Source organism: Protomyctophum parallelum (genome assembly GCF_964188405.1).
Source record: "Protomyctophum parallelum genome assembly, chromosome: 16".
NCBI classification, from domain to species: domain Eukaryota; kingdom Metazoa; phylum Chordata; class Actinopteri; order Myctophiformes; family Myctophidae; genus Protomyctophum; species Protomyctophum parallelum.
In genome coordinates this window covers 11578794-11595884 of record NC_139711.1, presented here as the reverse complement: position 1 = coordinate 11595884, position 17091 = coordinate 11578794, and the positions used below count along the sequence as shown (strand labels likewise).

Here is a 17091-nt window from a genome sequence, read left to right as displayed (position 1 = left end):
CTAAACAATTAGCACAATTATGTAAAATCATTCTGTTTTGGTGTATATCGTTCTAAACCTATGTTCCTAGTGTTTTACATTGAGTCAACCAAGCTGACAAAAATCGCAAATTGAGGCTTTAACGTTTTCTTTTATTAAATATACGAGGCCATTATCGTTTTATGTAGGATGCTTCTGAACATGAATTCCATTACTATGGAACAGATTCCAAGCTATGCTACTGAACAAATAATTACTAAGAAGGAAAAACAAAAACTATTTGTTGTCATGATTTATCACAACTTGAGTTGGCTTTGTACGAGGCTTAAAAGGTCTTTAAATAAATACTTTTTGAAATGTCTATGAGGAAAATGAACTGGGAATCATTTCATGGGCCCTGGTAGGGGGCGGGACTGCGACGCTCTATTAGGACCTGCCCCCAGAGGCAAATTCAAGGAAACAAACAGCAGAGGGTGCTGTTTTTCCTTTTTTTGCAGATAGGTTATGCCCGATTTGCACTGCAGTGTCGCAACACAGCGAGGCATCATCCTTTAGTGAAGGCCAAGAAGAGAAACGCATGCCGCTGGCCTCCAAATGACTGAAATCGGTCGGGGCAACTGCAAACATCAAACCAGGAATACACAAAGCTTAAAATGCAGCGACGACAGGCCAGACAGGGTCCAGCGAGCGCTGCACACACACACACACACACACACACACACACACACACCTGTGCGAGTTCGTAGTATCCTGCGGAGCAGGCGAGGCAGAGCAGGCTCTCTCCTTCCTCGGTGTGTTCGTTGACGCTCCGTCCCTCGTCCAGTAGCTTGCGTACCGCGTTGACGTCGCCGTCTGAGCACGCCTCCGCTAGACTACGGCTGAAAATAACCAGACTGCTACAATTACTGCCACTGTGGCAGGACATACACGCCTAGTAATTACACCGCTACAGTACAAGTTGTAGTGGTGTAATTATTAGGGGGGAAAAAACAGACCAAATAATAAACACCTGGAGATAAAAATGTCGCTGCTAGACGATCAGAGATGTTCGCCGACTGATTCGACACCGTAGAGCAGTGGTTTTCAACACTTTTCATATCAAGGCCCATTATTTATTCTGCATTTGAGCCACGGACCACCATTTGATGACATTTAGCCTCTCAGACCCAAAACTAAAGAATATTGTGTTATCGTTGAATAAGATTTTGTCCACAAGTCCATGCTATACTGATGTGGTACCATAGGAGAGACAACAGGCAAACATTGATAAAACTAGAACTGCACTCGGTCGAGTGCCTACTTGCTTGTTGCGCACGAGTAGGCCATAAATGGCCTACTAGTGCGCAAGCAGAGCACGCAAGTACTGTCGACCGCTACAAACTGTCAAATCTCAGATTCTCTGTAAAAGAACGTTTGAAATATTTAATTATTAGGTTTAGCTATTTGCTACGTACCTAGTTTTTGGAGGTAAAAAAAGTTGTATTGTTAAGTATGGTAAGAGACGGCTTTCGATGGTGATGTATATGTCAGTCAGTGTCAGGTGGATTAAAGGAAAGGTGAAAGGTGGAAAGGAAATGCCTCTATGTATATGTAATTTGTAAATTGATTAGCGGTATACTGTGGTAACTTTGCGTATGCCCCGTTTGATGCTTATGTATCGTAGCAGCATATGATGTCAGGGTATAACTGGTATAACTAGCTCTCAATGATGACGTAATAAAGGACCCAATGCCAGGGTGTAATTGGTTTTCGATGGTGACGTAATGACGATATGTTTTAGTGTCGGTAGGATTAAAGGTAATGCCCCTATGTATACATGTATGTAATCTGACACCACTGCCATATCAAGCTAGTCATTACGTCATATGCTGGCACAGCGCATACGCATCAAATGGCGACATGGACGAAAACTATTACTTGCACGCTCTGCTTGCGCAAGTAATAACAATGCTCTAATTGTGGAGAGTTCTTGTAAATCAAGTAATGCAGATGTTTAACAATGACGTGACTCTTGAGAACGTAAAATGAAACCAAATGGGCCGAATGGTTTCATTTCAAAGAGTTAAAGATCTATATAAGGGCGAAGGGTCCATTTGGTTATCAATTCTCTATCATTTAGCTGGGGACCACCTGGAACCCTCTCAATGAACAATGGTGGTCCCCGGACCACGGGTTGAAAACCATTGCCGTAGAGGTTAAAAATGGATGGAAAACGGTGCGGATGCAATTAAAGACTTTAGTGCGGGCCTTCATATTGGGACAGTGACATCATTAATGGGTTTTCAAAGCAGTGGGCATTGGTCTGTTACTGGACGTTCTCGCCTCAGGTCTAGCAAACTACACTGAAATTAGATTTTCCCAGACATATCAACAGGACGGAGATCTCTGATCACATTAATGTGGATTTTCCTAAACCAGTATGGTTCTCAAAAGTGCAGTCTGTGGGCGATTAAAAAAATTGCTGATTCACAAGCTCACAACGCATCGCGAAGCAACGCCTTGTGAGCTTGTAGATATGCTATTTTTGTATTTGTTTTGAAAGATATTCAAAATAAATTGATTTAGAAAGTAGATTTATTTTTATTTTATTTGTACACACATTTTCTCTTCTGGTGGTCCCTGGCACACAACCTTGTTTAGATGTGAGGTCCACGTACAAATACATTTTATGATCCTTGACTGCCATGAAAGCGTTTGAGAACCATCGTCATGACCAACGCTGTTTAACCCATCAAAACCAGGAAAGCATCGGTCTCATTTTAGATGTTTGCGTTGGCTATTTCATTTTTGTATATATAGCAGTAAGTGTGAGTACTACTAAATAGCAGAAATACAAGCTCACAGCGTGAGCTTGTACATCTCCTATTTTTGGATATAACAGATCAATCTGGGAAGTGAGAGTACTACTGATTTAGAAAACGGTCTTAATGGGTTAATCAGCCCCAATTCATCAAAGTGGATGAATCATGTACTGCCGTGGTTTTCAGCCCGTTTCATTTCAAGGCCCATTATTTATTCAGCTTTTGAGCCACGGACCACCATTTGATGACATTTAGCCTCTCTAAAAAGAAAGAACATGTCGTTGGATATGATTTTGTCTACTTGCTTTTGGCAAAACAACAATTCTTCTACATTCTCTAATTGTGTAGACTTCTTGTAAATGAAGTAATGCAAATGTTTAACCCATTCTGGGCAGGAACCCCTTTTAAGCCGTGTTTTAAGCATTGTGTTCTCTAGCTATTGAAAAATAGCAGATCTACAAGCTCATAGCGCGGCACCGAGTGCCGCGCTACGAGCTTGTAGGTCTGCTATTTTTTTAATCGTGAAAATGTGGCGCAAATCTTTAAATATATTCTATCAGAGCGAGCGTCTTTAACTCAAATCTTTGCTCCTTTGGGGTCACTGGAACAACATATTTTCAGATGGGGGTCGGCGGCCAATTACATATATTTTTGGGGGTCCTTGACATGAAAATGTTTGAGAACGACTCACAGAAACATGGGTTTTTCAGAAAACCGCCAGGATTTAAAAGGCATTTGTAAAATCGTCAAGGTCTACTCTAAATGGGTTAGAGCGTAAAATGAAACCAAGTTACGCTCTCAAGAGCCGGGGACCCCCTGGTTCCCCCTCGAGCACCACTGGCTGAATGAAAACCCCCAGTGCAGTGCGCCGCCAGCAGGAGGAGGAGATACATACTTGTCAGCTTGGCCGGCGTTGAGTGTGTTCTCCGCTCGCATGCGGGTCAGGGCCGCTGCCGCCTCGTCCAGGGCGCAGCTCACCGATGACGTCAGCCGCCGTAACACCTCGGGGTCTGCAAAAGCTTTACCATCGGCAGTGGACAGTTTACCGATGCCTGCCGGGGCGGACACCAGAGGGCAGAGAGGGTGCATAGGACAAGGCAAACCACAGCAGTGGAGCACAGCAGCCACACCCAGCAGTCAAGAGACACCAGATGGAAGCAGCCAAGTCCAAATCCAGCCAATCCAGTCCAGGGGGTTAGTAGCAGCATCCACAATAAATAAAAAAAAGAAAGAAAGGAAAGAAGGAAAAACAAAAACAAAAAAAAACACACACACACGCACACGCACGCACACACACACACACGCACGCACACACGCACACAGAAAACACACACAAGCAATGTTGTTAATATGGCCAATTTCGTCTTTCGTCAATATTATTGGTCATCAGCATGGCGTTTTAATTCTCACACCGCTATATTCTATTTTTGATTGGGTGAAGGATTACACAAAGTAGTACAGAGCACAGAAGACCAGTGGGTGATCATAGGACCAACACCCATTACCCAACTCTACGACCAGTGACCAGAGGTAAGACAAACATCATCGCTGTGGGGGGAGAAAACCTTGTATATCCAGTGTCCCAATGCAACCGACAAATCTTTTAGTCACAAGCTCTTGGTTCAATATTTATAAAACCCCAGAGACTGACTTAACCTCTTTCAACATGGCCTCCCTATTTTGGGCATGTCATTATTAGGCGAAAATGTTCAAAAACAGAAAATAGCTTGTTAGCTTGTAAATTATAAGCACCTACTCGGTACTCTACCGTTACAGTACTACCCTTTGCAAAGTATAAGGTAGGTAGAGCTTATGGGGAAATGGAGATACAAGGTTTTTGGCCGACGGCAATGATGTGCGTGTGGTTCTACACTGACCACCACCCGAGTAGCAGCAGCAGAGCAGACGATAAGAGATCTGGCTGGAGGAGGGGGAAAAAAGGGCAGAGCCCCCTTCTGTGTGAATTATAGATGGAGAGAGAGAGACGGTGAATGTGAGAAAAACAATGCAGAGACACTGGTCGGCAAGTGAAAGGGAGAGACAGCTGGGACAAGAGCAAGAATGTTGTACAAGAGAATAACAGTCACAGTGTGTGTGTGTGTGGGGTGGGGGGGTAAGGGGGTGGCACGGAGGGTGAAGAGAAAGCCGGAGAGGGGCGCAAAAGTAAACTATAGGCAGACAGGGAAAAAAACGAAGAAAAAAAAGACTGCTTGTTCTGATGACCTACATTGAAGGACCTTTCACAAGACGGGGCAAGGAGGGCCATTTTCCAGTCAGAGACACCGTTTGTGTGTGTGTTTGTGTGTGTTGAGGGCATGTGTACAAGAGAAGCACAGAGAACAGCAGACACGGGGGAGGGGGGTGGCTTAGAACTATAGCTCTAGAATGTTAGCCTCAGCCTCAACCCATCCATTAGCCCGGGCAGCAGAGGGCTGCAGTCCTTGCGGTCTCTCTCCTGTGTCCTCAGCGCTACGCCTGCGACTCCGTCTAAACTTAGCCAGGCACTGCTGTCAGAGCGGGATTTCGCAACCCACCCCGAGGCAGCGGAAGCAGAGGTCTGGAAGGGTTGATCATTAATGCAGTGTGTTTATCTGACAGGGCGCTCGAAGGAGTCGGCTGAGCCACAGTGCTCTGTGCAGCGTAAACAACAAAGGCCAAGAAGACACACACCATGGCATCTTCCGACGCCGACACGCCTGCTTCTGTATTCAACGACGACCTTGGGTTCAAACTCTGAACGGAATATTTGTGATTTGTGTTTATGGAGGAATCACTGCAAAGTATCTTATATAGCGAAGCTTGAGTTCTGCTTTTGCAATGTGACATTTTGTGCAACCGTGTTATCAATAAGGCGGAGCTTCTCTTGACCAATTTAGATAGATCATAATTAATAGAAGTCAAAACCAACCAACCCACTTCCCCATCTAGACAATAACTCAGTATCCTGTACTAACCAGGTTACAATAATAATCAATCTGATTTAAATACCTAGTCATTACACTGCTAGCCAACTGTGGTGCTCTAGTTAGCAAGCTACACAATTCTACTGCCAACACAAGGCAACCACGATTAAACCTCATTAACAGCGGGTTATGGTAATCATGATAACATGATAGCTTCAAGAATGTTCAAAGCTTTCCTTAACAGTCTGACCATAGTGGGAGCGTTCAATCTTTATTTAATCTTTAAGAGCATTGCGGATCGTGAGCTTATAAATAACCCTAATGCATGATTTCTGAATCATTAACAGCGCACTCTGCATGAATAAGAATGAGGTTTGTCGAGTCAAGAAGCCACCATAGTTTCTATTATCATTTTTGTTCAGATGGCATACTTGGCTCCAGGACTCACTTCATTCACCTTCTGGCTGTCCCTGTGGAGCCATGCCTACTAGCTCAGTGAAACAGGGCCTGTGCAAGACCCTGGAGCAAAGTTCAAACATCAGGTTTGGACAAACTGTTTACCCATAAACACATACTCTAGCACTACTCCCACCAATAATCTACAATATTTACACATGAACTATCTTTTAGGCCTGACAATATACGCATGTCAATTCTTGTTCTGAAGACTACTATATGCTTGAAAACCAGTTTGACTGACAGCAATAGTGTAGACACCATCTCTGCATCACATTTAGTAACAACAGAGACTGTTATTGCTGAATCACAACAAGTAACAGAATCTTATTGCTGAAGACAATTCTTGGGTTTATGCCAGATAATGATCATCACGCAGTTTAGCCTTTGCTGTATCACTTCTGTGAGAGATGCGTCAGTTACAGGATGCATAAAGTAAGAGCTAAATTGCATGTATAAATGGGGACGGGAGCTTCACCAGTACCAGTACCAACATGAATCCATTCCCAACATCCTCTTGCGAGTGAAAATCTGAAATAAACACTGACCAATAATGTGCTGTGTCTACAAGAAACTCAAAAACTCATCGCCTCTCATGAGCTGGAAGCCATTTGATCATATATGTATAATAAGCCTTCACATTAAATATCAGCCAAGATTCACCAAAGTTACAAGTTGGACTAAACTAACTGACATGTCATAATGTAATTGAATTGAGGAGCAGTCATGTTCTCAGGGTGGATACCCAAAGGGCCTTCATTATTCTGTAACATGTTCAGATATGTAAATGGGTGAAGGTCTGTGGGCATGCTGTCGCCACAAGAACATTTTGAAAGATATTTGCTTTACATGCTCATTTGTAGTTAGATTTTAAGCATGTGTATGTGCCTGAAAGAGTCAGGCACAACTGTTGAAATTTTAATTAGCCAACTCTGTCATCCAACCCGATCAAGAGGGGTAGAATTTAAGTTTGTTCTCCCACGTGGGAGGCCTGGGTTCAAATCCCAGTTTAGGCCATGAAATGTATGGGATTGCAGATTTAATATGTAACAGCATTCACCGTCTCCCGCAAGCTTTTAATTGGCCTAAGGGAAATTAACCACAAGTTGGCATGCATCTTCTATCTACGTAGTAGACAAGGCCAGGGGAGAAACCGGAAGAGGTGTGAGATTAGCCGTTAGCCTCTCAACCTTGTTCCCAGCCAAGTGAGGTGAGGTTAATCTGCCTGGCTAGGCAGGCTGGGACACAGATTAATGTACAGATTACATAGATAGAATCCAGGTCCTAAATACAAAATATAATTATTTCCTTTTAACTCAATCTGGGGAAACTATGATGATTTAAAGACTTGCACAACTGATGAATGACCAATTATTTCAGCATGCAGCTTTATCCTGAGCATGGCTACAGTTATAAATAACACCGACACGTGTCGTCTTTTCTCTGACAACAATATGCTCTAGCTGCCATGTGTTGCAAAATGCTGTGAAAACTCAAATGTAAACTAAGTCACAGTTAACCCATGAAGACCTGAGACCGATTCTACAAAAGCCTTCTAAATCAGTGGTTCTTCTCACACTTTGAAGATTTTTCAAAAAAAAAAGAAAAAATAATAAATAGCAGATGTACAAGCTCGCAGTGGCACCTTGGCACAAAGTGACGGATTGTGAGCTTGTATATCTGCTATTTCTGAGAGGCGCTAGCCCCTCCTATACAGGTTTAATGTTTGTCTTTAGTTCAATGTTTGTTTTGTAAACGCCATTGACAATGAAGGGAAAATGTATGTCATAATGTAACTCATTACGTCATATTGTCTCTTTATTGTTAATGGCGTTTAATGTTTGTGTTGGCACCGTTTGTTTTACATCACCATTACCTAATCACCTAATCAACATGAGTTAGACTTTAATATATTAGCGCACCTCACTTCACACAGGTGTGATTTTTAAATAACCAACCAACGCTAAAATCTAAACGTGCATAATATAAAGGGGAGAAGGGCAAAATGTCTAACATGCCCTTCTCCCATTTATATTATGTATTCTAATTTTTGCATATTTTCCTCTGGCTACAACCTATAGCTATAGTTCAGCCTTACGTCATCTGTACAAACTGAAGCCTCAATAAAGGTGTAATTGTGATTGTGGAAAAAAGGGCAGAAAGACAAGACATTTCAGCTGATGGGTTCTAAAGTGGTTAATGTTGTCAGTTAGTTAGGACGACGGTTCACAGATGTAATCATTGAGGCTAGGGCTGGGCGATATGGATATCACAATATATTTGACCAAATACCTCAATGTCAATACCATGACGATAATATGATATCATGATGAAAGTGATAATATAAGACAAATGTTTATTTTTAGTTTGTTTTTCTAGAATACCAGAACACGATCTCAATATTGCTGTGATGCAACACCGTTGTGAGCTTGTAGATCAGCTAGTTTTGAAAATACGTGATTACAACCAGGAAAAGACTTATCACCAGATTTACGATATCCAATCCCAGATGATATCTAGTCTCATATCACGATGTTGATAATATAATATCGCCCAGCCCTAATCGAGGCCAGTCAGTGAGTTGCTGAAGTGGACGTGTTATGGATGGCGTCACAGTGATGCAAATAGCCTGCATCCTTAAGACTCACTAAATTGAGAAAGGACACAATCATATCACCCTCCGGGGGTCCTGGGATGCAATACTGTTGTCAGTACTGTACTCTAATGTCGTTGAAATAGGACTCTATTGGGCACCATCTAAAAGACCATCCCTGGGTCTCGGGACCCATTATATTGAAAACCTATTTACATCACTGGCGTCATCAGGAGAGGTTAAAATGATTGATTCATGAAACAAAACCGATTAGAAAAACAAGTCGTGTACCTGCAGCCTCCAGCAGCGCTTCGAGACGAGCCTGCGTTTCTGGATCGACCGTCCTCAGGTCCACTCCGTCTGAGGCGCTCGACATCAGCAGCTCCGACGCCGTCTTCATGATGGGGTTGTCCAGGTCTTCCTGGTCCAGGATAAAAGACTCCACCTGCACAAGCAGCGGCAGAGGAGGAATGAGGAGCGAGAAAGACAGCAAAATAAAAAAATTAGCCGACATGCATGTTCAAAGTTCATACTTTGGTTTCCTAAACCACTTGAACTCCAACATCCGTATTCTGGGGGTGACATTAACACCAAAAACAAATCACACCCATGTGAACTGAAGTGAGGGGCGCTAATATATTAAAGTCTAACTCATGTTGATGGCATACTAGTTTCCTGTTCCGTTTCCCCAAGCTTTGTTTGACTGGCTCAGAAGCAGGGGAACAGGAAACACACATGACAACGTCATATCTGTTTCCGGTTCAAATCTGCAGGAGAGCCTATCAAACGAAGCTATGGGAAACTGAACTGGGAACAGGAAACTAGAAAGGCAGGGCTACAGTTATGCACTAGATAAGAAGTAATCCTTACTGTACTGTACTAGCATTGTAACTGGCTACTTGATTGCCAACCACTGTGCAGATTCTCTGCAGACACAGACTGATGGGACATATCATAATCATATGGGACAATTGAGAAGCATAATATATTCAGTGTTGTTTCAAAGTGGAAATCCTGCTCAGCACACAACTGTAGTGTTGCATTTTAAAATCTACTTAAAAGATGACAACCTGAAGGTTGTTAGGCCCATGCACTAAAATATACATTTTGTCCATATGTTTTCAATGCAAGTGCAGTGTCCCAGAGCAATACTATGAACACAACAAGATTACATGTGCTGCGATTTTGTGTTTGTTTGTTAGGGTTAAAATAAGTCTTAAATAGCTCTACAGTATATTCCCATAGTAAACATCACCACTGTGTAGACTAGTGTTTGTTCAAGAGTATCCCATTCTTCTCTCCATCTTTTTAGTAAAGGTCAGGATGAACAAACACTATAGCAATGATGAAGACAACTTTGTTTTAACTAAAAATATCACTTACACCTTTAATATAGTAGTTAGTACCATCGATAAAGTACTAGTACCGGTCATGAAAATGTGTATGTGTGCACCTTACACTTAACGCTGGGTTCACTGGTGGTGAAAATATGAACTGTAATCAAACATGATGTGAACACATTCTCTAATCAAACATGCTGTGTGAACACAACACGTTCTCTATTGAGTTGGCTTAATGCACCAATTAACTGCTAATTAGATTGTTCTCCGTATTGACCTTAAGCACCACAATACTTGCTGCTGATGGAATGGCCTTCCGGCCCGTCACTACACTCCATTTAGAATGACTTACGGTCACAGTTTCATGAAGTCACCGTTTCTGCTGTTTTAAGATATTTTATGAGAATATCTGCATAAGAGAGCCCCCAAAAAATAGATGCAACATGAGCATGTAGCATGCAGCATGTAGTGCAAGTTTAGAAGCTCTCAAAAAAGATTTTATCTGTTATACTATAACTAAATATCAGCTAGTATGATTCTATGTTACGGAGAATGATCTTAACAGCTGTGACATAAGAGCCAGTGTCAATCTGGTGTTCCTATTTTGGGCATGTAGAAAAATGTTCAAGAAACTGAAAATAATCTACAATCTCAAAGCATGTTGTGATGCGACCCTTTTGGATCTTGTAGATCAGCCATCTGTACTTTCTTTTCACTTTTCCCAAGTTACAAAGTTCTTGCTGATGCCAGTTTAATATTTATTTTTTGCCAAGAAGTCAGAGAAGTGGATCTTTATGAATAAGGTTAATAGGATGTTACTGAATGTTTATGGTTTTAACAAAAGGAAAGTATAGGTTTAGACTAATAATCACAACACTAGGACTGCAATATTACTACCATTGTCAATTTACATGTGTTGACGGAACTATTTTACTCATCTCAATGATCACATATGCCCATTTTACTTGCTATATGTTGAGCATTAATGACACTCCCCTCTACACTGGTTCTCAAAGCGGGGGCCAGGGACCCTCAGGGATTCTTGGAGGTTCCAAACGGACCCTTTAATACAGTCTGTAATTCAAGAGCATAGACATTGAGCCAAAAGGACCCTTCCATTTCTACACTCTGAGTCATGGGGGTCCTTGAAATGTAAAAGTTTGAGAACCAACGGCATAGTAGATTCTTATAGAATCTCCCAGTGTTTGTGATTAGCTTGTAGAGCAGATCTCAGCTTTACCTAAGTTCCAAATCTTGAGCATGGTGACAGTTAGTTTCAGCCTCACCCCAGCCAGAACATGTTGGGACTGACATGTTTTTTGACACATGCTCTACCTGTCATTTTTAACAAATTACTGCAAGAACTCAGTGACTCAGAAAGTGTATACTGCACAGTGCACACATTTAAAACAACCATCTCCCATTTATATTCATCTGCATCTTTCATCTGTATCTTTTCTTATGCCTGCTGCCAGATATAATTTTTTCCTACCATAGTAACCCAGGAAAGAGGCAATGCCAATACTAAATTATCTGTATTCTGATAGTTTGACGTTACAAACCTGTATGATAATTTTAAACGTTCTACACTTTACCATGATACACTTTTCTTATTGTTGCTCAGTACCCTTGCATTATTACATTGTTTTCATATATTATTATTATTATTATAGGCAATATGTTGGACATTAGCAGTCTGGCGAAGCATGCCACACCAACATTTCACTGCACATAATTGTATGAGCTCGTGACAAAGAAATCTTGTTCAATCTTCAATAACGACTAAATTCGGAGTACTCTACATGTCTAATTGGATTATGCTTACTCCAACTATGACCGTATTCGGGCTAAGGCAATCAGAAAATTCCGTTTTACATGGCAATTGGATTATTGCAGTCCATGTAAACACATGTGCTGCTACAGCCACAACTCAAACCACTACACACATGGGAAGGGATTCAGCTGAGAGTCAGCTGCCCCATGTACAGCACCACAGGCCTGTTGGCTGTCTCGGGCTGTCTCATCCATTGCACAGTCTTACAGATATTCCAGATTTCCAGTCGTTCGACAATTCTCCAGGGAGTGCTGCTTCAAGCAGATGTTATGCCTTATCATTCTTGTTACTGCAGTGGACATTGGATTTTCATGGTTATTCGTCATGGTTAACTTGTCAAATGTAAAACATTCGTTTTAGTATTATGCCTATTTATTACTTTGCACCACAGGTACTTGTACACATGACCCGAGGTGTTCAGACACCCTGTGCACGGCAGCTGACACAAAGCTTTAAGCTGACGGCATGCATCTAACGGCCCTAGATAACCTCAATATAGGTAATCAAATATATTCAAAAATATCGCAGATATGCCAATGTAAGTACTCAGGTATAGGGCAGTTTGGGGACAACCAGATGAATACTGTTACAGACCCTGTTACAGTAGGGTCTTTATTTTAAAATATATTTTTTTTTAATGAATAAAAAAAACATGTTGAGGGATGGTCTGACTGTATGGGAATAGTGTTTTGGTTCTCAGCAAGGGGTGTAAAGTGTGTGGTTGACCCATATCTAGCAGTTAAACATGGGGGAAAAGTGCCACGCTGCATTGGATACAGCACTGGCCTCTTTGTGTGGCTCAACACCACTACATTCATCCCAAGGTCAAGGCCAAAGAGGGGTTTGTGTATACCAAGCACCACACTTTCTGAAGTGTCCTGGTTCTATTGCACTATACCATTCAGTAGGCTAAGCACATACGCGTTATATACGAGGGGCGGAGGGAATGACAATATTATCATTTAGCCTAACTACAGTTAAGAATATAGCCATATAGGCTACCTGCCTTAACTAATTAACTGGGCCTTTAAACCTTGTTTAGAAACTTTCTAAACAAATTTTGACCTGGCCATCAATCAATACATTACTATTCAGATCTTATTCAGTGCTTGCTGCTTGGATAATCATGCTAAACAAAAACAAAAAGGGGGGGGGGGGGGGTCAGTCTAAAACTCAGCTTATTTTCCTCTATAAACTGCAGCAGGCTTTTGGTGAGGCCTGGTCCAGTGAGCAAATGCTGGAGGGAGTCGGCAATGTGGAGGAATGTAGCTATATGACAGGAATGCAGAGCACAATGACCCATGGGGGATGTAGTCGTGCACAGGCTTTTATAAACAACAATGGAAATCACAGTCTTTGCAATTAATGAACTACAGTTCCCAGACTGTATCCACAGAGCTGGAGAGGCCTAGAATGGCATCTGCTTAATCCTGCAGCTCAGATTTTAGCTACTGCCCAGAGCAGTGAGTCCTCCACCGGGGTATTATACCACAACAACACTCAGTTCCAGGCAGGGTGCCTATCTAGGCCCAGGCAGCAGAAGTCATAAGTTTACCATCTGATAGATCATTTTCAAACCCAGTAATAGTTGCTCTGCTGCTAAACATCTACTTCAGATACGGGGGCAGACTGTATCAACACAGAGTCAAAGCTAACTGGTTTAGCTACCTTACCATCATGTCCAACAAAACACTTCATACACCCCGTTTCACAGTGTATGAGTAAGCACTAGCTAGCAGCTATTCTGAAATGTATTTCAACAGGTAGTGTGCAGCAACAGTTACTGCCAAACCATCACTCTGACGACTAACACCAGTGAATGTTACATCTCCTTGTTGTCGGGACAGATGAAGTGTGTCATTGATCGACAATTAAAGCTAGTATGGCATTGTAATGTGATTATGACCGTGGATAGATTTGTGCCAATGTCAAATATTTACCAAGTAACCCTCTTGCATGTTTCAGTCCTGTGTCAGACTGTCATATGATCTGGTCAACTCAATTACATGACAATAGTCTGGGAGAGGCATCATGACTTTAAACTTCAAGCTCGCATGACAAGGGACACAGTGAAAACATGTTTTCTTTTTTTATGATGGCAGTTGCAGAGGCGGACTGGGTACTACCGATTTATTTGATTGTTTAATGCTAATTTGGAAGGGGTGGCTCACTGAAGCCTTTGTCAACCAACAATGCCTTGTTTTGTTGATCTTGATTTACAGTCAAACTAACCTGGATCAGCCAGGAATCATTATACTGTATAACACACAGACAGAACCTTTTGTATTATCAATGCACCTCCTGGGCCGAGCTAACGTACAATAGATCCACACTGTTCAACTCAGCTGACACACCTGTCCCAGTGTGTGAATGCTGCTCACACATGGAAAGCTGGCCACTAAATAGTCTGCACGTACTATCGGCCGCTTGCAACTGTGACAAGACAAAACAAGTTGACACAGATTGTGGACATTTACCCGATGTCATTAGTGACTTGAGTGAGGGCTTAAACCAACCCCGTAGCCTCTTCTATTTGTCACGCCGTGGCGATCGAACGCGCGATCAGGCGAGACAAATAAGGCATAATTATAACGCATCTTAAAGTTAGTAATTAAAGTTGAAGGGCAGGAGTTAATTTACATAATTTTGAAAGGTGACGTAATTGCACCACTTCTTACTGTGAAATGGCAGCTTAAGTTAGCAGGCCGTTTAGTAGGTAGGTGGGTTTACACACATCTTCCATTTGCTGTGGCAAGCCCAGCTACTGGTGAACTGCTGCAAAGTTGTGTGTGCATGTGTGTTGTGTGCACTGTGCGCCCGTGTACGTGTGTTATGTGTGCACAGCACAGGCACAGCACTGACGAGGCCGCCGTCGTCGTATCCACCCGAACTAGGCCGTGGTCCCAGCCCTACGCCGCATAAATAAAACATATCTACGCGCTAGCGTGACAAATTGCCAGTGTCTGTACAAAATATTGTCGGTGTCAAACCCCCCAAAGGCGTCTGGGCACTCGTGGGACGTTATTAGAATAAACTGCTAGGTGATTTTACGTAATTTAATCGGCCTGGGAGGGGGGGTGGTTGCCAACTTGCTAACAGCTAACCCGCTAACTAGCTTTAGCCAGGACAGGAATGTAAAGGCGATTGAGAGACCAAGGACGCCTCAGTGATGTCACAACTAGGCGCCTTCTAGCGGAAGTGCTTCAGAATCATGGGACGACTTGAATCACCGACGTTGTCAAATTAACCACTTAACTCAAGAAATAGTCGGAAAATACTTCAAAAGTAGCCGATCTACAAGCCCACAACGCGTAGCATTGTCAGCTTGTACATCTGCTATAGTTTCATGACTTTGCTGTAATGACATGCCAAAAATAGAGACGCGTGTGTTCAAGTGGTTAAAAGGGCACAATCATGTTACTTCGTCGCGTGACACTGTCGCATGACAAAGATGATGCAGGTTTCAGTTAAACAATACGTCTTGTGTGCCACGGCACACTGAGGGTCAGGAATATATATATGTATGTATATTATAGACATGACAGATTTCCAATAAAACACAATTAATTGTCAGGTTAATGGTTATAAAGCAGGTGTTAGTGTCAAGGGTCCCCCTGTATTCTGTAGTAATACCAACAGGCTACACACACATTCTGGTGGTGTGTATAATGGTTCGTGTGTGTGACGTCACGGGCCCATCCTTGGTGTACTCTTCTAGAATGTAAGGCTATCTGTGGTTAGCCAGCTTAGCTAAGTGTAGCGCTAGCAGCTCCACCGTACCTCCGAGACCTCGTCCTCGTCGCTGCCGGATCCCGGACCCGAGGAGAGCACGGCTGCTGCCGCTAGTTTGAAATCCAGTCTTTCTGTTGCCGCGGGCCCGCCGGACTCGCCGCCGAATAAACGCACTTTCTTTCCACCCACACCGATCCCAATGCCCCCGAGTCCGACTCCCCCTGGTGTCGCTCCTACCCCCATCCCTACCGCCGGGGAGCGAGGAGTCACCGAGTCAATCTCGTCCTCGAAGCCGTCCGTCAGCATTGCCGTCCCGGCTACTGCATCCTGCATACTTGGGTGTTCGCGATACGTGTATTAACGAGTTTATCGTTGCCTTAAAGGTCCGTCCGGGGCTCTCCCTCGATGAATATTCGCGTGATTTGACTTCAGGGAATCCAAAAACTCTCCCGAAGCGAGGTTGAGGAGGATCTCTTTCCCCCAGCCATTAACTTTCTAACAACCTAACCCACTACGCACTGTTTCTCAGCAAGTCCCGCCTCTCAGGGAAAATCCCGGCGCGCTCGTTGGCTCCGCTCAAAATGTGCCCGCTTCCGACTGGTCCGTTTCTACGCCCGTCAGAGGAAAGACCGCAACGTAATGTTAGGTTTACCAATATCACGAGGCTGTAGAACGAACGTCAAGACTTGATATGGTAGAGAAGAGCAACTAAACTGGTGGCTGCTGCTACAGTGCGTTTAACACTAGTCCTCTTTGGGAAGTACGAATTAACGGGATAACTAACGGAAATAATAGGTGTGCTGTCATCAAATTCAATCAATTGTGAATTTTAGTTCAGTGTTGAATTAACTGTAAAATATGTCAATTATAAGAAGCACCTTGCAAAGTACTCTAAAAATACTTAAACTTAGTGTGTGTTTTGTTTTTCCAATTTGACAAACTTCCAGAGAATGAATTGTCATTTACTGTCATTATTTTTGTTCACGAGGAAAAAAATGCAAACCACAAGTTATAACATTTAGAATTAGCCATACTTATCTAATAGTTTTAATTCCCATGCCATTGTACTGTCACATGTAAACATGATGTTAATACCACACAGATTACATAGTTTAGACTGCATAAACACATGGTTGTATAATGTCCAATCAATGATTTTTGCATACATTTATAGGCTACATTAAATTAAAACAAAAGGAAAGTCACTGGAGAGCTAATCAGTAGTTCTCAAAGTGAGGCCCGGGGACACCCAGGGGTCCGGATTTAACCACTTAAACTGTCAGATATTTGAAAATAGCAGATCTAAAAGCTCACAATGTGAATTCTGCTATGTATGGCATATGGTCACTAAAGGTATTTTGAACAACAAGGTAGGCCTATATGGAAGTTTATTTGGTCATTTAAAAGAGATAAAAAACACATTTATATATTTGGTTTTTTGTGTTATTGTTTT

At 42.5% G+C, this 17091-nt stretch overlaps 1 protein-coding gene across 18 annotated transcripts in view; it reads right to left on the bottom strand.

Annotated features, from left to right (window-relative positions):
• ankhd1 (ankyrin repeat and KH domain containing 1) overlaps positions 1 to 16135 on the bottom strand; it is a 55986-nt gene extending 39851 nt beyond the window's left edge. For 11 of the 18 annotated variants that reach the window (XM_083786030.1, XM_083786033.1, XM_083786027.1 and 8 more), the window contains exons 1-4: positions 15687 to 16135; positions 9024 to 9177; positions 3676 to 3832; positions 710 to 872 (exon numbers count right to left, since the gene is read on the bottom strand). In XM_083786030.1, coding sequence (XP_083642156.1) covers positions 710 to 872; positions 3676 to 3832; positions 9024 to 9177; positions 15687 to 15971 — 759 coding nt within the window. In that variant the 5' untranslated portion in view covers positions 15972 to 16135. The remainder of the gene's footprint in view (positions 1 to 709; positions 873 to 3675; positions 3833 to 9023; positions 9178 to 15686) is intronic. The other 7 variants (XM_083786035.1, XM_083786036.1, XM_083786029.1 and 4 more) reach the window with 3 other exon arrangements.
• Positions 16136 to 17091: the final 956 nt, after the last annotated feature.